Source organism: Canis lupus, chromosome 21, assembly GCF_003254725.2.
Source record: "Canis lupus dingo isolate Sandy chromosome 21, ASM325472v2, whole genome shotgun sequence".
Taxonomy (NCBI): domain Eukaryota; kingdom Metazoa; phylum Chordata; class Mammalia; order Carnivora; family Canidae; genus Canis; species Canis lupus.
The window spans coordinates 51116019-51137769 of record NC_064263.1 but is presented as its reverse complement, the minus strand read 5'-3'; the positions used below and the strand labels follow the sequence as shown (position 1 = coordinate 51137769).

Genomic DNA, 21751 nt, shown 5'->3' with positions numbered 1-21751 from the left:
ACATACAGCTTCACTGGAATCATCCACCCCTCGAATGGACTCCTTGAGCTTGGCCAAGTGGGTCTGACCATTAGGAGGAGGAGAGTCGTGGGCTGGCTGGGGGCCAGACCTTCCTGGTGCTTTGCACCCAGCTGTCATCCAGGCGGTTTTCCTCTGCCTGGCCACCACACCAGAACACCTCAATCTGTATTGATCATCTTTGAAAACTGATTTTTCCCTTCAATTATTTTTTTCTACTTAGTATTCATTCCTTCCCTCCCAGATTTAATTAAAGATGACAGAGAGCAATGAAAATTTTCCCACTTTACCCCAAATGACCTAAGTTGCATGTTACATATACACTACAAAATTTGGTCATTTAGCATTTGGTTAAATCATCTCAATATCACTCTAGTTAGGTTTATTTTGGAACTAGGGAAGAGCCTGTGATACAAATGATAGCAATTTCCCTATAAATCCATCATGTGCGTACAATCCAAATATTCACCTTTCAATTGAATACTATAGAGGCTTTATAAGAAATTTGTTTCAGGAGCATCTGGCTTGCTCAGTTGGAAGAGCATATGACTCTTCATCTCAGGGTTGTGGGTTTGAGCCCCATGAGAGGTGCAGAGATCATTTAAATAAACTTGAAAAACTTAAAAGATTTAAAAAGACATTTGTTTTACTTGACCTAGTAAATAGGTTTCATATTTTAAGTAATTTTTTATGCTCCTGACTGGAAGATATCTGGCCCAAAAAGAAAATCAATTCAAAGTCTTTGTCAACAAAGATTATTTCTTCTCTATTCTTAATTAGATTGCCCAAATCAGTCTTGTTTGCATATATGAGAGGACTCATCAGACTCTATAGGCTATTCTCCCATAAGGCTTTTATCTAAAGACAAAAGATACAATGCAGCAGGAGAAAGCGCAGGCAAGCTTTGGAGACATTCCTCAGTACTGCTCCTCAGGGACCCAACTACATAGGTAAAGCCTGCTGGCTCTGGCTTGAATTGCCCAGATTTGTCCATGAATCTTTCAATATCTCACTAAGTAGTCAAGCCAGGCTTATGAAACCAGTTCCGTGAATTATACATGATTGGTAAAGAAACTGCTAAGAGAGGTCAGGAGGCAGCTTAGGATTCAAAAGAGCACACCCTAAATTCCAACCAGGAGTCGAAATCTAGACATCCACGCATCCTCAGGGATAAAGATAGAGCTTTTTCAGTAGAGCTGCAAATTAACTCCATCTCTACAATATCTTTAGTCAACAAATATTTATTGAGCATCTGCTACCTGCCAAGCATACAGCAATGAACTAACCAGGCTTGTTGTGATTTTGCAGAGCTGATATTCTAGTTATCTCCAGAATTATTCCTTGGAAGGCAGTGTTAACATATCCATGCAGAATTCTCAGTTAAAAGTGACAATAAAAACCTGGCATCGTCTCTAAACTTCTTTCCCCCGTTAGAATTAGCTTCCCTTTAGCAACTAAAACCCCTCCATCCCACAAGCTTGAGGGATAATATACATTTGATTTAATGCCTCAGTCTGGGGGTTATGTGCTACCCAGCGCTTTGATAGGATAATATTGAAGAGAAGACTGTTAAACACCAAAATGCAAATGATAATTTAAAAGATCAAATAAGCTGTATTGAACAACTCATGATTTGAGCAGCATACATTCCAGCAGATAGAAAGGAGCTCTGTCAGGGCCCCTGGGTGGCTCAGCCTGCTCAGGTCATGATCCCAGGGTCCTGGGATTGAGCCCCTGTGTTGGGCTCCCTGCTCCCTGGGGAGTCTGCTTCTCCTTCTCCCTCTGCATGTTGCTCCCCCGCTTGTGCTCACCCTCTTTCTGTCAAACAAATAAATCTTTAAAATAAAAAAAAAAAAGAAAGGACTTCCATCAGGACACATAAAAGGAAAAGCTTTTGAAGACAGAGAGGGGACAGAAAACAGAAATTGCTAACAAAGATGCATTGTTTTAGACAAGGTCACCCTCCCAAGGGGGACGGAAAGGTCCTCCAGGAAATATCCTAGTGCTGACCAAGAAATTGTGTGTTGACCGGTTAGAGATTCCATTCCTGAAGGGGTTGAAACTGCAATTGTTAAATCTTGGTTTGTTGGTGCAGGGCTTTAACATAAGTGGCTCCATTCGGGGCTTATGGTTTTCTTTCTTTAAAGATTTTGTTTATTTATATGAGAGAGAGAGAGAAAGCTGGGGGAGGAGAAGAGGGAGAAGCAAACTCCCCACCAAATGAGGAGCCCAACGAGGGACTTGAGGTGGAGCACAATCACGGGACCTTGAGATTATGACCTGAACCCAAGGCAGACGCTTAAGGAACTGAGACACGCAGATGCCCCTGTGGTTTTCTTCTTTAACAGGGCAAATGCAAAAGAGTACACGCTGTGTGATTCTATTTATTGAGACACCAAAACCAGGACCAGCGAATCACTGGTATTAGGAGTCCATATGGTGGTTACCCTAGGGGTGGAATGACTGGAAGGGAGCTCAAGGGTTGTAGGCCTCTGGGTGCTGGCACTTTTTTAACTTTTGATCCAGGAGTTGGTAACAAAGCTGCGTTCGCCCTGTGTTGCCCATTGAGCTGCATATTATGACATGGGCACTTTTGATGCTCCTCCAACTAAAATACGCACATTAAATCCCTGTCTCCAAACAACAACAACAACAACAACAACAACAACAACAACAACAACCTGTCTCCAGCCCTTGTTTTCTGGAAACTTGGGCTAACACCACTGAAAATTAACTTAAAAATAGGCATTCCACATTCTCATGCAGACAGATTACATATGAAAAGGTCTACCTATGTGCAACCCACACCTAAATTGGTCTATGCATTAATCATTTTCTCTGGACTGTCTCCGCAGAGACAAAAAATCACATCAGCATTTAAATGTTCATTCCTAGTTTAATAGGAAATGAAAAAAAACAAACAAACCAATCCAACAATCACCATTGCAGAGCTTCACATCAGGGCTTTGGGGATACAACATTACAGACTTTTTCCCTCAACTTTCTGGTTTCCAGGGAAACAGAACTCTGAATCTAAGTCTGGCCCAGGCCTGGGGGTAACCCCATTTCACGCTGCTCTGTTTTGCTTCAAGCCGTTCAAAACACCACATCTAAAGTTTACTTAAACTCCACCTTTCTCCAAATCCTAAAATTATCTAATTTTTTCCTGTGATTAGGTTCCTCATAGTTCTTATGCTGGTGCTCTCACTTGGGGCAAACAGTCCAGAAACCCACTCTGTTGCACTATGTATTTGCCTCTGAGGCTGTTGGTTAGATGGGCCTTATCTGTCTATATCTGTGGGTAATATTTTATGTTATTGAATACACACACACACACACACACACACACACGATAGCATTTACAGAAATGTGCATTTGGTCATTCAGATAACCAAAATATATTTATCATCTATAGTGTTTCATTTACAGTTCCTGATTCACATTTCCCCAAACCCTTGGATTTTCCTTAGTAACAAGAGCAATAGGAGCGTCTTGGTTATAACGTTTGATGTCTCGTCCTCAGTTACTAAAATCCTTTCAGAGACATAAAGGTGAGATGGGTGTCCAGCAATTTATAAGCTGCTTTCTACCGACTGAGTTTATATTAATGAAGTGACTTAGAAATTACCCAAGGAAGGAAGCTCACCAGAGGACACAACTATGTGGTTAGAAGGTTGGAGCTTTTAGTCTTGCCCCCTAACCTCCAGGAAGAGGAGAGGGGCTGGAGGTTGAATCAATCACTAATGGCCAACAATCATGTCTGAGTGATAAAGGTTCCATCAAAATCCAGAAGGAAAAGGTTAGGATAGGTTCCTGGTTGGTGAACACCCGGGTTTGGGGAAAGTGACATGCTCAGAGAGGACATGGAACCCCGCGCCCTTTCCCCTCCCCTTGCCCTATGCCTTTCTTCCATCTGCCTGTTTCTGAGTCATGTCCTTATGTGATAAACTGATAAATTAATAAGAACAGTTTCCCCTTGAGCAATGCAGCCTTGAACCTCATGGGTCCACTTAAAAAAGATTTTTTTTCAAAGATTTATTTATGTATTTGATAGAGACAGAGAGAGTGCAAGCAGGGGGAGGAGCAGAGGAAGGATAGCAGACTCCATGCTGAGTGTAGAGCCCGATATGGGGCTCAATCCCAGCATCCTGAGATCATGATCGGAGCCAAAACCAAGAGTCACATGCTCAACTGACAGCCACCCACGCACCGCATATGTGGATTTTTTTTTTTTACAATACATACTCTTGTTTTCTTAATACCATTTTCTTTTCTCTACCTTATTTATTGTAAGAATACAATATAAAATACACATAGAAAATATGTGTTAGTCCACTCCTTTCATTCTTGGTAAGGTTTCTGGCCAACAGTAGGCAGTTATTAGTTAAGTCTTTGCAGAGCCGAAAGTCATACATCAGTTTTCAACTGCGCAGGAGTCAATGCCCCAACCCTCACATTATCAAGAGTCATTTTGTAACATGCTTCTGAGTTTAATTAATCAAACCCAAGGGAGTTGTGCACACCTCCAAATCTATAGGGAGTGAGTCTGAGGCACATAACAACCTGGGACTGGGACTGGCATTTAAAGTTGTATGTTGGGGGCGAGGAGTGGTTTTGTAGGACTGAGCCCTTCTCCTGTGGAATCTGATGCTGTATCCAAGTTGATAGTGTCAGAATGGAGTTGAATTGAGGGACTCCTGCAGGTGTGCAAGAATTGCCTAGTGGTGTAGGAAACCCACCCCACCACACATACACATTGGAGTGGTGATCAGAACCACTTTACAGATACACACACCACACACACATACACACACCTACAGCTGAATCATTTGGAAGCTAGTACTTGACATCATGATACTCGGTCCCTAAATACCCAGAACCTATCTCCTAGGAATATCGTTCTCCTGTATAACTTACTACCATTATTATTTCCCCAAATTTCTTAATATAATCATCCAGTGTGTAGTTCCTCAGAAACTCTGAGATCAAACTAAAAATGTTGTATCATTCTTGGGAAGACACAACGGTAGCAAACTCTCTTAAATAAATTAATCCTAATTAGGTCCAGTGTTTATTACTTCATGAGAAAATGAGCCTAGATCTTGTGTTAGGTTGACATGGCACAGTTTAAACCACCTGTAGATCCCAGGTAAAGCAATGTTTCCCCCAAGCTAGGAAGTTAAAAGCAGATATTGACTCGTTCAGGGAGACATAAAGCTTCGCATGACCATAAAACTACTATCTCTTTATCAGTAGGCGCACATTAATAATTTGAAGAGAGATATTTCAAAATGTTTTTGGCTGTAAGCCATAACACAAAATACCAATAGTAAATGCAGGACACACCAGCTCATTCTTTTTTGTAGCCAATATTCCATTGTATTATACACCATACCTTCTTTATCCATGCATCTTTCTATAGACACTTGGGGAGCTGCTCCCATAACTTAGCTATTGCGAATAATGCTGCCGAGATTTTTGGGTCCATATATTTTTTCACACTAGTGTTTTGTTTCCTTTGGATAAATATCCAGCAGTGGAATTACTGGGTCATAACAGTAGTTCCACTTTTAATTTTTTGAGGAATCTCTGTTCCGTCTTCCATGGTAGCTGCAACCACTTTGCATTCCCACCAGCAGTACACGAGGATTCCCTTTACTGCACATCCTCACCAACACTTGTGTGTCCTCACGCACCTTGTGTGTTTGACGTTAGGTGTGAGGAGATAGCTCTTTGTGGTTTTGAATTGCATTTCCCTGATGATTAGTGACATTGAGCATCTTCTCATGAGTCTGCTGGCCCATAAGTCTTCTTCAGAGAAATGTCTGCTCGTGTCTTCTGCCCATTGTTTAATAAGACAATTTTGGGTTTTGGTGTTGAGTTGTAGGAGTTCTTTATATATCCTGGATACTAACCCTTTATTGGATATGTCATTTGCAAATATCTTCTCCCATTCAGTAGACTGTCTTTTGGTTTTGTTGACAGTTTCCTTTGCTGTGCAGAAGCTTTTTATCTTGATGTAGTTCTAATAGATTATTTTTGCTTTTAATTCCTTTACCCCAGGAGACCTATCTAGAAAAACATTTTATGGCTGATGTCAGAGTGATTACTGCCTGTGCTCTCTTCTAGGATTTTTATGGTTTCAGGTCTCCCACTTGGGTCTTCAATCCATTTTGAGCTTGTTTTTGTGTATGATGTAAGAAAGTAGTTTGGGCTCATTCTCTTGCATGCTGCTGTCCAGTTTTCCCAACAATATTTGTTGAAGAGACCTTTTCCCATTGCATATGCTTGTCTCCTTTATTGAAGATTAATTGACCATATAAGTATGGGTTTATTCCTGGGCTCTGTAATCTGTCCTATTGATCTGTGTGTCTGTTCTTGTGCCCGTGCCCTTCTGTTTTGATTGCTATTTTGTGGTATATCTTGAAATCTGGAATTGAGATACCTCCAGCTTTTTTCTTCATTTTCAAGATTGCTTTAACTATTCAGGGTCTTCTGTAGTTCCATGAAAATTTTAAAATTATTTGTTCTAGTTCTGTAAAACATGTTGGTATTTTGAAAGGGATTACATTATATCTGTATATTACTTTGGGTGGTATGGAAATTTTAACAATGTCTTCTCCCAACCCGTGGGCATGGTATATCATTCCATTGGTTTGTATCATATTCAATTCTTTCACAAATGTTTTATTGTTTTCGGGGTATGAGTCTTTCACCTCCCCGGTTAAGGTTATTCCCAATTATTCCATTATTTTTGTTGTAATTGTAAACAGTGGGGTTGTTTTCTTCTTTTTTTAAAGATTTTATTTATTTATTCATGAGAGACACACAAAGAGAGAGAGAGAGGCAGAGACACAGGCAGAGGGAGAAGCAGGCTCCATGCAGGGAGCCCGACCTGGGACTCCATCCCGGGTCTCCCGGATCTCGCCCTGGGCTGCAGGTGGCGCTAAACCACTGATTGGCGCTGCCCTGGGATTGTTTTCTTAATTTCTCTTTCTGCGACTTCATTATTAGTGTACAGAATTGCAACAGACTTTCGTATATATGGGACAGAAATAGAAAGCAATTGATCTGGGCTATTCCTTAGCTATAACAACAAGGATTTTCCTATTAGAAACCTCCCAATGCCTACTGAGATCAGACTCAGGGGTCTATTTCTTCAGGTCACATAGATCCCACACACTTCAGCCCACTTAATTCCCATTTGGAGGACAAATTTCCCCTTTCTTGCTGCCCACTGCAGGCTTCTTCTCCATTATGGGAAGAAACTCCTCACATATGTAGGAGCATCTCAAGCTCTGACATAAACCAGTTTGGGCTTGGTTCTGGCCTTTGCTTCTCCAAAACCCTTGAAGGGTGGAGCAGGTGGTCAGGCCTTGTTTTCAGCTGCAGATTTCCTGTTGCTCAACAGCAATGTATGCACAGACTGTGAGCAAGACTGCAATTCTTGCAAGATAATGTTTGTTTTTCTTCCCCAGCCCAAACATTTGGAACTTTCTTAGCTTTTTCCTTGAGATAACCTATTAATTGAGGAAATGGTGGGGGAAGTACAGGAATACCTAAACAGAGGAAGGAAAAGGAGATTTTGCCTATGAATTTACAGCTTTTGTTTTCCAAAAGTCCAAACAATCAGATCCTGCTAAAGAAGCTATGATAGGTGCTTCAGAAAGAGAAGGGTTCCTGTGTTTAGGTGCAAGAGGAAACAGGGAATGGAAGGAAGTAACTATGATAATTAAGAGAACAGATGTCCTTGGGTACTTGAGAAGATTCTTGTGGTTCTGAAGAAGAGAGGGGGCAGGGAGTCAGTGACAAAAGCTGAGATGCAGATAGGACCTGGCTAAAACAACAAAGACTCAGATGGTGGTGTTGAGTCCAAAGAGTTTGGGCCTTCTTTTTTTTTTTTTTTAATTGGTGTTCAATTTGCCAACATATAGCATAACACCCAGTGCTCATCCCATCAAGTGCCCCCCTCAGTGCCCGCCCCCCCCTCACCCCAACCCCTGCCCTACTCCCCTTCCACCACCCCTAGATCGTTTCCCAGAGTTAGGAGTCTCTCATGTCCTGTCTCCCTCTCTGATATTTCCCACTCATTTTCTCTCCTCTCCCCTTTATTCCCTTTCACTAGTTTTTATATTCCCCAAATGAATGAGACCATATAATGTTTGTCCTTCTCTGATTGACTTACTTCACTCAGCATAATACCCTCCAGTTCCATCCACGTCAAAGCAAATGGTGGGTATTTGTTGTTTCTAATGGCTGAGGAATATCCCACTGTATACATAGACCACATCTTCTTTATCCATCATCTGTCGATGGACACCGAGGCTCCCTCCACAGTTTGGCTATTGTGGCCATTGCTGCTAGAAACATCGGGGTGCAGGTGTCCCAGGGTTTCACTGCATCTGTATCTTTGGGGTAAATACTAGCACTGCAATTGCTGGGTCGTAGGGCAGGTCTATTTTTAACTCTTTGAGGAACCTCCACACAGTTTTCCAGAGTGGCTGCACCAGGTCACATTCCCACCAACAGTCCAGGAGGGTTCCCCTTTCTCCACATCCTCTCCAACACTTGTGGTTTCCTGCCTTGTTAATTTTCCCCATTCTCACTGGTGTGAGGTGGGTTCTCATGGTGGTTTTGATTTGTATTTCCCTGATGACCAGTGATGCGGAGCATTTTCTCATGTGCGTGTTGGCCATGTCTATGTCTTCCTCTGTGAGATTTCTCTTCATGTCTTTTGCCCATTTCATGATTGGATTGTTTGTTTCTTTGCTGTTGAGTTTAATAAGTTCTTTATAGATCTTGGAAACTAGCCCTTTATCTGATAGGTCATTTGCAAATATCTTCTCCCATTCTGTAGGTTGTCTCTTATTTTTGTTGACTGTTTCTTTTGAGTTTGGGACTTCTTAATTTCCAAGTCAATCATTGGAACAATGACCCTCTTTGATAAGTGAACACCAAAATTACTCCCCAACTCAACTGTCTGTCACTATATAAAGACCTGCTTGCAGGCCCTGCCACAAGTAGAAGGGAGACTTTCCACCTATCAGCAGAACGAAGTCTTATAACAAGAAATTAACTTTAGTAACATCAGCAAGATGGCAAAATAGGAAGGCCCAGGCCCCCATTCTCCCATGGAAACAGCAAATTAACACTCCATGGACCAAACTGTCTTGTGAGCCCTCCGGAAACCAGTTAAGAGGTCACAACACCCTAGGCAAGCACAAAACCAAGAAGACATGCATCTAAGTGGGTGGGAAAACTTGTGGCACTTCTCCCACCCTAGTCAGGAGAAAACTCCCAACTCCAGCTCTCTGCTCAGGAGGAAAAGGAGAATGGAGGCACAGAGCATGTGTCCAGCATTCAGGATTTTCAAGGGGCTGCCAGAGGGATCGGTTTCTGTCTCACCGGATCTGGAGTGCTGAGGGAAGCTGCACAGTTGTGATGTGAGATTGGGGGTCTCTAAGAGGAAAGCAAGTGCTGTGGCTTGTCACAGCACCAGAGTAACTGTAGCACAGCATGCAGACATCAGGGGAAGAAAGAGCATGGGTCCAGAGAAGAAGCAAGGAAACCTCCCTAACTGGGAAGTTTATGTACATGTGCAGAGCACACACATCCTGAGAAAAGGTTGGAAAGGTCCCCAGAACCTCAAGCCATGCTGATTGACAAAGGTCTTCCCCTTTAGGAAGCCAGTTCGAAAGACTGGAGGAGGTGACTTTTTTTTTTTTTTTTTTTCAAATTCCCCAAGTCAACAAAAGATCCCAAGGCATAGAGAGAAACAGGAAAGCATGGCACAACCAAACCAAAATAAATGTTTGGAAACTGGCTCTAAGGAAAAGGAGAGCTACGAATTATCTTAATTCAAAAAGATGCGACACTCACATTTATGGCAGCATTACTCACAGTAATCAAGGAAACCACTCAAATTCCCATTGACAGATGAATGGGTAAACCGAAAGTGACATATGTAGACAATGGAATATTATTCAGGCTTCAACAAGAAGGAGATCCTATCACATGTGACAGCCTGGATGAACCTCGAGGACATTCTGCTACGTGAAATATACCAGTCAGAAAAGGACAAACATGATGGAGTTCTATGCATGGGACATGTCACATGTTGTCAGATTCACAGAAACAGCCACAGTGATGGTTGCCAGGGGCTGAGAATGGAGGAAACGGGGAGTGGCCGTTCAATGGCTATAGAGCTCTCATTTTACAAAAACAAAACAAACAAAAAAAAAAAATAGAAGAAGAAAGAAAAAAGAAAAAGAAAGAAAATATTCTAGAGCTCTGTTGCAGGACAAGGTGAATAGGTGAATATCCTTAACACCACTGACTTATACACTTAAAAATGGCTAAGGTGGTAAATTATATGTGTGTGTGTATGTTTTTTTTTTTTACCATGATTAAAAATAAAAACCAGAGAAATCAATGAGTTTAAGTACCATAATGCTTCGTTTCTTACATGCTTGCCTTTATGCAGCAGTCACAGAAAAAAAAGTTTCTCTCAGATCAGTGGTTGTTAAAGAGGAGATTCATCAGCTCTCCATCAGGGGACATCGTCAGTATCTGGCACCGTGTTTACTGATCACATCTGGGGTGAGCTGTGCTCCTGACATCTAGGGAGTAGGGACCAGAGATCCTGTTAAACATCCTGTGGTGCCCAGGATGGGACCTCCTTGCACTGCCACGAGGAATTATCCAATCCAAAATGTCATTAATGTTTCTATGGGAGAAGAGCTGTCAATTTACTAACACAGGTATTGACTGCTCTGCTAGGCCTTTCCCTCCAAGCTGGGTTAGAGAGTTCAGACTCGGGTCGGTACCAGGCTCCTTATGTGTGTTGTGCCACGCAATCCTTGTAACTCCTCTGGAATCATTTGCAGTAATAACAGTAGAGAGGAGAAGACAGAGTGTGGAGAGAATCTTTGCTTGGGCTATAGATTTCACTGGTGACTAGCACATGCCACCGCAGAGGAAGAGGCTGTGGCTGTCCCTCATGGGGCTGAGCTCCTGCTTTGTCAAAGCCCAGGACAGGACTGCACCCCACTGTTTGAGCATCGGGAGGCAATGCACACAGAGCGTGCCCTGGGATACTTCCAGTCATTAGGTGGCTCTACTTGTGACTTTTCTGAAGATGTAGGAGTTTGTGGGGAAAAAAGCAAGTGCAGGCACATTTCACAAATCTACAATCTGTTTAGTATCACATCCTGTGTGTAAACTCTTGACTAAGGAAGGGCTGGTGACTTTTCAAAGAAGAAGACAAGTAAAAAATTCTACAGGAGTGCATGAGAGCCCAGACTTACAGTCTCCTGGGCGTCTGTGAGCACGCAGCAGGAACCCACGGGCTGATCCACAGGTGCAGGTAGGCAGTGCTGAGAGACTGTTTTCAAAGTTCTGCTCTCTGGGACTGCTCTGCTCTGCTTCCCTGAGAGGGGATCTTTGACTGGAAGCTTCTGGAAAGAAGTGAAGGGGCACTAGAGTATTTTGGAAATTGAGTGAACAGAGGGAAGGAGTATCTGGTTTAATTCTTTCTGCTGTTTTCTGTGTGATCTCGGTGAGCCCTTTACCTGAGGCCATGTGATTAATGGGAGCACAGCTCCTGCCTCTTCGGATGCTCTTGGGCCCTGCGCAAAGCAGGCGCTCCTGGGCTGAGACTGGTGCTGCAAAACAGAAATCCAAGCTGAGCTTGCCGCTACTATGGTGAATACCGCCAACACCACAGGTAACTGGGTCCTTGAGGTGGACAACCAGAGGGCTCCAGCCTTGAACCTGGGTTTCATGACTCCAGATCCTGTTGCCATACTTCTGCATGCTGCTGCTTCTCCAGACTGACTCAACGCAGGCACAGGGTCTGATGCCGGGAGGATGGACAAAGAGGTCACATGCTCTAATGAAGAGTGCAGAGGCTCCAGACTCAGAGAGAGCTGGGGCCCAACCCTGGCTCTACCGCTCCCCGGGTGTGTGACACTGCCCGAGGAATCATTATAACTGCAAATATTTCGTCAACATTAACTCTTTCCCATGCATATAGACAAAGTGGTTTTATTTCCACTCATAATAAACTTTTTGGTCCAGAGTTTCTCTAACTAAATATGGTGTTGCTATCTAAAGCACTAACTAATGTAGAGTGTTGTTGTAAGATTAAAGGTGTTATGGGATGGAGGCACCTGGCTGGCTCAGTAGAACATGTGACTCTTGGAATCAGGGTCATGATTTCAAAGTCCATGTTAGATATAGAGCTTACTTAAAAAAAAATAAATAAAAGAATAGATAGGAGCATGCATTTTATTAAAATTTTAATAAATGTAACAAACTGTACTACAAAAAAGTAAAGAAAATAAAAGGTATTACAGGATAATGTCCAGTAAAATACAATAAAAAATACCTAGGATTAATCCTAGTACGTATTCTTATTGAACTAAAAAAATGAATAGAACATGAGATCTGCAGAACCTGAATAGGAAGACATTGACCAAAAGAACCGCAGGAAAGTTTGAGGGTGAAATCCATTGAATATTTGGCAATTCAGTTGTTGTGGGTAGAACTAGAGGAAAGAGATTTCTACATATTGCAAGTTTTGTGTGACCTTTTGGCACTGGACAGTGAGACCTCTCAAGATCAGTGCTGCTGCTTCCCTGTGATGGGCGTCTTATCTAGAACGAATGGAATGTGCCAACTGTGGTCAATACTCATGATACTAGATTTTTGTGGTTTTCACAGTTCCATGCTATCAGCTTCCTTCCCTAAAGGATAGGTCAAGTCAGGACTGATGGGAAAGTACTGGCCTTCCGGTTTGAGGAAACCTGGGAACTCCAAACTTTTTTAGAGCTGAATTTATTTTCTCTTCTAGTATTGGTGGCACCGTCATTTCACAACCCATGGCCAGTGAGACCATCATAGTTCTGACACCAAATGGCATCAATTTCCCCCAAACAGGGAAACCCAAACCTACCAAGCAGAGGCAAGACAGCCTAGAGAAACGTCTTAAGGCAGAGGTCAAAGTTTTTGGGGTAAGTCCAATTCAGAATATGCTGGAACGGGATGGGGAGGGGGCGTAGGAAAGACTACTCATGTGGTCTACATCATGAGTCTGGAGGCTCTTAGGTTTTGCCAGAGGAAATCTGGGTTGAAGGACAGACCAGTGGAAGCCACTTGGAGAGCCATTTGAACGTTCCCCAGACAACGCATGATGTTTAAAGTGTTTTTCTCCTATTCTGAATCTGAGCAATTGACTTTTGGGTGATGTTTCTGCCTGTTTGCAATAGCACACTCCTCAACATTTTCCTATTTTAAAAAAAGACACTTTCTTGAGGAATAATTGGCATACAAAAAGCTGTACATCTGTATATTTTTTTTTTACAAAAGTAATGTTGGTAAATAATTTCATATTTTAGGTACTTTTTTTTCTCTGTGTTCACCAATTGCATGCTTAATAGTCTATATTTTAAGGGAATTTTTTCTCTCACTGTGAATTATAGGAAATAAACTTCCTTTCTGAGAACAGAGATATTTTCCTTTTGCTAGCTTCTCTCCTCTCATGAATGATTTATTAAAGAAGTTCCTTGGAGCAAAGGGAGGAGGGCAAGTAGTGATATATCTGGGACTGGAAGGGCCTATAGAGCCTGCCTCCTGGAATTGCCCCCGCACTTCTAAGACCTAAGCTTGCAGAACCTGGTGGGAGTGGTTACTTTGCCTTGTATGTGTGATCCTGTGGGTTATTAGGAGCCTCGTGGGACATAATGTTTGGAAACTTTGGCTTGGTAAGTGTTAGCAGGGCTATAAATATCTGAGGTGGATGTCAAGGAGGAAAACTTGGCCACTTGGAAGCCGAGATCCTCAGCTATCAGGGTCAAGGAGCTGGCCAGAGGGCCGGCTCTCCGTTGTGTCCAGCCGGGTCTGGGTATGTAAGGAGGCACCTGCACACCACCAGGGCTAAGAGTGCGTGTGAGGGCTCTCAAATGTCACCTGTTCCCGTAAGATGTAGAAGGAGAGTTGGTAGCAACGGACCCAGAGAACCAGAGAAAAAGGTGTAGCATGGGGCTGGGAGCAACCATCGGGAGCAGACAAGGGCCAGAGAGGCAGAGATGCCTGAGGGCTTGCCAGACACTCGCCAGGCGGCCCGAGGCAGCAGCTTCCCGCGGCTCAGCAGCATCTCCTCCAGCAATTTGCAGAGCTCTCACTCTGGAGCTTTTACAATGTCTGTATCCGTTGCTGGGTCCAGCAGAGGGTGATAAGTGAAGCACCCTGGGAGAGACAAAGATGCAGGCTTTTCCAAATTTCCAAATGCTGACTTTAATCCTACTTCCAACAGACCATTCAGATCCTGTGCGGAGCGATGCTGTTGATCTTGGGAATTATTTTGGCATTCGCTCCCTCCTCTCCACACTTTACCGCAGTGCTTTCCGTCCTGTTGAAGACTTCTTACCCATTCATAGGAGCCTTGTGTGTGAGTAGAGATCCTTAGGAGGATGGGGTGGGTGCTGGAGAAGATGCCATAGTGTAGGCTCTGCAGCTGGCAGGTCAGTGTATTTCTGCTGCACGGTCGAAGAGGTTTCCCTGTGTGTTCAGTCCAGGGGGTTGATGGGGTGGCAGGGAAGACTTTGCCTGATTCTAAATCTATTTCTTGGTTAGCTCAAATAATTATTTCCTTTGAAAATCTTACTTTTCATCTCATCACCTCAAGCATTTCCCGAGTCTGTCCTGCTATCGGTTCCAAGATCCCATGAAAGATAGTACATGACACCTAGTTGTGTCTCCTCCGGCTCCCCTACACCTTCTCAGACTTGCCCTTGAGGATGTTGGTAGGCTTGAGTAGCACTGGTCAGGATGCTTTGAGTTTTAGAATGCCCCTAAATTTGGGTTCATCTGATATTGTTCCCCGTGTTCAGACTAGGTGTGATGGATTTTCAGGTGGGAGGGACAGAGGTGAGGTATCTACCAAGAGCATTTGCTATCAGCACGATTTCTCACAGACGACATTTGCCTTGTCCCTGTGGCCGAGGGAGAGGCAGCAGGTGCCTGCACCATAAGGTCACTTCTTCCCTCCGCTTTCCGTACTCTACTCTTTGAGAGAAAGTCATGAAGCACAGCCCACATCGCTAGAGGTACCTTGTCCAATTTTGACGACCCAGGATTTAGTTAGGCAGACCTAAAGCTTAATGCTGGGGCTGTGGGATCTACAACTTTTTCTCTTCTCCCTGCGTGGTCCATTTTTTTTCCCGTTGTTAAAGAACTTTCTGTGACTTTGCTGTCCCAAACCTATCAGATTGTGAATATTGTAAAATAGTATCTTTGATTTCCAGAACTCAGCCTTAATGGTTCTCTGCATTCAGGCTCGTCTTTTCTCTGATCTCAGCTGCCAGTCCACCCTGAGGAGCCACCTACTTAAAGTGTGTGTCTCTGTCCTCCTGTATATGTTAGCTGCCCCCTTTCCTTCCTTTTCCCTTACCATTACTTTTGTACTTTTCTCTATATGATGTCTAACTCAAAAACTCTCTTCTCTGTTGTTTAAAAAACACCTTCTTTCCTGGCTCTTAAGACCCTTATTTTGTTTACTTGGGATAGATTCCTACTTATATCTACATTATCATGCTTTTCTGAATACCCTGTGGCCTGGAGGGGTGGGGGGAGCTTTGTGTAATTAATTGGGTCTTATATTGTTGGTCTTTGGTTTCCCAGGACTGTTTCCATAGTTTTCCATAAACACCCTGCTAATAACATTGTGGCTACACCTTACGTAGAAACTGACCTTGCCATTGTCTCTCCTTTCTGAGTAGTTTGTCATTTCTGGAATTCTATCAATCGTCATGGAGAAAAGGTCAACTAAGCCTTTGGTGAGTACAGAACCAAAACCCACAACTCATGGATCGAAATGAAATTGAGGGAGAACTCTCAAGGTCAATGTCTCTACCTTACACACTTGGAAACTCAGTTTGAGAGCAGATGTTTGGCAGAGTCAGGAGTTGAGCCCGGCTCATACATGTTCCAGCCCAGTGCACACTCCTCTAACCACTGTACCTTAAATCACACTCTTCATTCAGGGTGTTGTATTATGTCCTAGACCAGTGCTCAGGAAACTATTCTAGAAAACGTCTGTCTCCCCAGAATGTCTTTTTAATGATAATGGCCTTCAATGACAAAGAAAGTGACAGTGTTATAAAGAGGTCCGTTTGTTGTGGATTCACTGTGCAAGCCCATCTGTCCAAAGCCCTGAGAGAACCCAGTCAAAATGTTGGCTAAGGAGACAGCTTTACCTGCATTTAGCTCTTCTAAGAAAAACCATAATTGGGAGGGCAGGGAAAGGAAAGCTGGATTCTAGGGAGAAGGGATCTACTCTGTAAAGTTTCACTAAGTCTTCACTCAATCTTAGATCCCACAAGTAGTTTGATGTTGGGGGTCATGTGTGAGAAGGCCATGTAACACAGCAGCCCAGAAACACATTTTGGAAGCTCTGCTCTTAAGAATTTCCTGAAGGCATGAGGATGTTAGAGCAACCGGTCAAGACAATGCCAATTTATCTCCCTTTTTCACCAGAATTTGGAGACTGATCATTTGGAACCCTCACCTAGCCTCTAAACTACTAGGTCGGCACTGTCCAGTAGAGCTTCCTGTGATGATGGAGATGCAATAGTCATGCTGCCCGTTTTGTTACTTGTTGCAACTGATACTTTGAAATGTGGCTAGTGAAATTGAGAAACTGAATTTCTTTTTTAAAAATTTATTTATTTGACATAGAGAGGAGAGAGTACAAGCAGGGGGAGAGGTAGAGGGAGAGGGAGAAGCAGGTTCCCTGCTGAGCAGGGAACCTGATGCAGGGCTCCACCCCAGGATCCTGGGATCACGACCTTATCCAAAGGCAGGCACTCAACTGCTGAGTCACCCAGGAGCCCCCTACCTCTAGATTTTTGGGGCAAGCATATGAAGCTCTTACCCAGAGAAGAACAATACCAGAGTGACTAGGGCACCGAACTCAAGGATATGGAGTGTGGCTACACTCGGGCTCAGCAGAGTCATCTAGCCTGTCGTAAATTCTACCGTATTCTCACATTACCCAGCCCTTTTGGAGGCTGGGGAAGAAGACTGTCCCAGAACAAACCTAAATCACTCTAAGAAATATATCCTCTAGAATCATGACTGTTGTGATTATCAAGAAGCCTAGGAGCCCCTACTTGAGTCCTTGTTTTAGGGATTGGGGGTCAGCAGAGAAAATGCCCTGCTGATTCTCCACAGTCCCCCTGCCCCAAGTCCAACTGCTGAGCCAGTACAGGAGGAGGAACCTAGATGGGAGTATGTAATATTTCTTTTTTTTTTTTTAGTAATATTCTTATTTATGGCTCTTGAGTGTGCCCTGGACCACAATTACCCATAAATACAACTTTCAGGATAACCCTAGTTCTTCCCCCTTCTGTGAGTTGGGGTAGAAGGGAGCACATTTTTGATATCAGTGTATTTATTGCTATCACTCACCTCTTAAATGTAGAAATGAAACCCAGAGACAGAAATGAAACTGAAGAAGTGAACACTTCAGAAAACAGAGAGGATCTCAGACCAAGATCACACTAGGACCTCAGTTTCCTGACATCCAGGCTCATCTTCTACCTTCCCCCCCCCCCACCCCCCCACCCCCGCTCATGAGTATTACCATCCTTGGGCCTGATGCTAGAACTCTGGCCACACTCACAGGGGCCCCTGGCTGGGACCATCCAGATCCTGCCCACACCAGTGCTCACCTAAGCCTCAGAACTATGTCCTCACACTCATCTTTGGTGGGGGATGAGGATTTAAGAGACCCTGTGCAAGTAGTAGCCCCTCCTGTGTGGCCAATGACTTCTACAATGGGCTTCTGAATGAGTTGGGAGAAAGAGAAATCCTATCCGCCTTTGGTCATGCTTTTTTTGGGATCCTGCAGGCATGGCCACATGAAGCCCTGCTGTTGGTCCCAGGGAAGGAACTTAGAAGAGCAATGTTTTCTGCCGCCTACTGAAGTCCTGCCTGGGCACAAAGTCCTGCCGAGGGAGAAACACTCCATTCATTCACTTAGCCGAGACTGAGCTTCCAGGCTCAGGGATGTTGCTGAGACCGGGGGAGACATACTGGTTGAAGTCTACCAATGCTCGAGCCCCTGAGGGACACAGCTCAGGAAACGGGATGAGAGTCTGTGTTGCTTGTGGGGCATGATGCTCACTCAGCCATTGTCTTGCAGGCTCAGAGCACCGTGGCTGCAAACATTTTGAGCTTTCTATGTGCTCTCCTGGGTTTTGTTCTCCTCTCTGTCAACCTGGCTGCTTTGGATCCTGCCTTTTGGAATTGTGATTTGGACTCCAAGAAGGAAGTACATGAACACTATAAATATTACTTACACTTGATGCACCCTGATATTAAGGAGGAATGCTTCATGACCAAAGGCACTCTGGCCGTAAGTATTTTTAGGTGACCTGTTCCAATCTTCTGAGGTTTCTGAAATCCTTGACCATTTTTCTCCCTTCTTTTGAAAATCTGCCGAATTCTTTGTTTTGGGCATCAGGGGGAAGGCCAGGGCTATGTGAACAAAAGACATGACAGAAACAAGGGCTAGACTCTGGGGTTACATCACTAGTGAGGTGAAATGGAAGAGTAAATGTTAAATCAAGTTGATAATAAAAAACTAAAACTTACTGCTGATAGAGTTTCTTAATAATCAAAGTAATTCTGTTGTTAGAGGCATAAAGTATGTTTGTTCCACCAAAAATCTTGGCATACGGAAGGAAGGCAAATTAAGAAAGGTGATCATAGCAGGAAGACCCAAATGGTCAGGAAACACGGAAAGTATGTGTGCTGAGGTGTTAACTCAGTGTCAGCAGACATCGGGCCCAGCACTAAGAAGAGGGGAGGAAGAAATAGGGCCTCACAGGTGAGGGCTTCTCCTCCTTCCAGTGACCCCAGTGATGAAAAGGATGCATCGGGTGAGAAGGCAACATCATTGTTGGTTGTGATATTTAGAGGTGGGATTTATTAAACTGGGAGATGAGAAGTGTAGGAATATGGAGAATGGGAACTGATTACAATCGCCATCATTGACGAAAAGAAAACAATGAGGTTTGGCTCACAGATATAATGCCTTAAGTTGGAGCATTAACGGTTTGCATATGGTCAGAAAACACGAGGAGGGACCCAGGCAACATAACAATAAAGAGGTTACAGAATGTCTCTTGTCTCACAACCACAAAGTGAGTTATGTCAAGGCCACAGGGGGAGGGTGGCCAGATGCAGACAGAGCTGGTCAAGACCCACTTGCTCACCATTCCATTTGGAGCTGGGCCCAGGGGCTTTTCTCCAGGCTCACGATATTAAAGTGAGGAATGGTACATGCAAATGAGGTTGATAGTAGTTGGCATAAACCAACACGTGGGAGGGGAGGCAGCTGCACCTTGGGAAAATCCTGGAGAGAGGCCCAGGACGGTTTTGTGTAATGGATAAAGCACGAATTCATGAGGAATGACTTTGCTTTATACACAAAGGGATGATCCTGCACGTGCTTGCAGGATGATCTCCAGATAATGTGAACGAGCTGCATTTCCTCATGAACTGTAGGTAAAGAGACTTAGAGGTTTGTGTGATCACGTGTTCTCTCCTGTTCTATCAGGCTGCCAGGTCTGCGTGAAGGACACCTTGGAACCAAAGTGGTAGGACCTGGTCTCTAGGTGCAGGATCTTTGTTGAGTTGGTTTGGGTTGTCAGCAATGGCGGCACCTTTGTGTGTGCTATGTTTGTTGCCTCGATTGTTCTTGCTAATTCTCACGGACATCAAGAAAGGGTAAGAAAGCCCATCCAAAGGGGGTGCTAATGTTGAAGTTTTCAAAAGGCTTGCACCCATGGTGTCAAAACCTGATTGACTCTCAACTACCTCAGAGCAATTATCATTGTGCGCATCTGATAAATGTGGAGATTTCCGGCTCACACAGCTACTAAGTGGTAGAGGGGAGGCTGGGGTGGAAGCTGTCTTGTCAGTCCTGGACGTTATTGCACCACTCACTGAGGGAACAGTGGCATCGGACGTCACCGTGTCTCTGTGGGATAAGAAACAATGTACAAAATGGATTATGCGTAGCTGCCGTACTTCTTGCTCAGCCTCCCTCTCGAGGGGACAGATAAGCAGAGGGATCCAATGAAGCCAACTGCTAGGCTGGGAAGGAGCAGCGTTGTCTCACTGAGGGATGTTCTTCCTTCATCATCCCCTGATGGTGCAGGTGGTCTTCACCTCTGCAGGCACCACTGAGCAAGGCATGATGGCTTGGGCTGACTCAAGCACTGCTCACCTTGTATGTCCTGAATTTCAGGGAACTCTGTCTGTGATGCTGATTTGCACGGTGCTGGAGTTGTGCCTGGCCTGGCTCGCTGCCGTGGTTTGGTGGAAACAGGCTCGCTCAGACTTCACTGGGGTGAGTGTGCTGGCCACCCGCCCCCCTCCCCTCCCCGAGTCCTGCCAGGGGGATCTCCGGTTCTGGGCTGTGTTGAGCATCTGCAAGGGTGGCAGAGGGTGGGGGTTGTGAGTCATGAGATACACATGGCAGGCGGCTGGGTGGGGATGGAAGACAGATGAGGAAAGCAGTTGACCGGCTGAGGCCTAAGCAAATGGGCTGGTTGAACCTGACAAGTGGACGGGTTCAATCTTTCTATTTTGTAAGTGAAGAAACCTGGAAGTTGAATGGCTTGCCTGCCATTGAGGATGAGTTTGTGATCAGATCCCTAGGACCTGGTTTGTGTGTTTTCCGGACAAGAACACTTCCTACCACAGCCCTAGGCTGTCTAACAACCTTGACTTGGTCAAGGGCATTTGCACACATGACTGGACTCTGTAAATGTCCTATGCTCTGGTTTCACCTTCCTGTGATCTTAAAATTCTTTTTTCACCTGAAAGATACTTTTAAAAAAATTGTTGTTTCAAATTCCATGGCACAGCACCCTACCACCACCATGGACTCATGGCTTTATTTCACTAAATGAAAAAGCCTTGGTTTATCCAGCATTTTGGTACAGAAAGCACGATAAATACTGAGCCGATGAGCAGCACTTCTTTAAAGAACTTAACGACATGCTATGCTCCTCTTGTGTGCTACATATATGTATATATGCAAAGATGGAGGAAATGGCATTGAGATAAATGTATATATATGAAGCTAAACCTGAGCGAAGTCTGAAGAACAAACATATGAAGAACATGGATATAAAGAACTAATATCTTTTGTTTCTTTTAGAGTGTGCTTTTCCTGCCTCAGGGTAACAAGAATGAATCCAGCATACCCATCAAGGCATTTTCTGACCCTGGATATGAAAAACTATTGACTTCTTAGGGGAAATATTCATCAGAAGTTTGGATTTATGATAAAATACCAAAACCAACCAAAGAAACCAAACTTAAGAAAGCAGAGCCTGAATTCTCTGAAATGTAGGCTTTTATGTAATGAATATCAAAAATATATATCTTTGTTTTGATGTTACTGAATTGTGTGTTCAAGGACGGTCTCTTGATTTGCCATGAGGCAAAGTGCAGATGCGTAAATTACCATGGACTAGACTGACAAATGGACATTTCCCAAGAAACTAGACACGATGGTGTGATTCAGGGATCCTGGGGAAGTCAAGGAGACAACTCTTTCGTGTCCCCCTTAAGTGAAAACCGGAGTTAACCGATTAAAGGTGGTGTTCAGACTCTTTTGTGGTAGACACTAGTGTATCACATGATTTTACTCATT

The 21751-nt window shown here is 43.9% G+C and overlaps 1 protein-coding gene across 1 annotated transcript; it reads left to right on the top strand.

The window, feature by feature from the left end:
- Positions 1-11291: 11291 nt before the first annotated feature.
- Positions 11292-21501, top strand: LOC112667821 (membrane-spanning 4-domains subfamily A member 6D-like). The gene is made up of 7 exons (XM_035704229.1): positions 11292-11383; positions 12872-13031; positions 14333-14467; positions 15798-15854; positions 18224-18436; positions 20336-20437; positions 21254-21501. Exons 1-7 carry the CDS (start codon positions 11307-11309, stop codon positions 21347-21349), a joined length of 840 nt encoding a protein of 279 aa, XP_035560122.1. The 5' UTR covers positions 11292-11306; the 3' UTR covers positions 21350-21501.
- Positions 21502-21751: the final 250 nt, after the last annotated feature.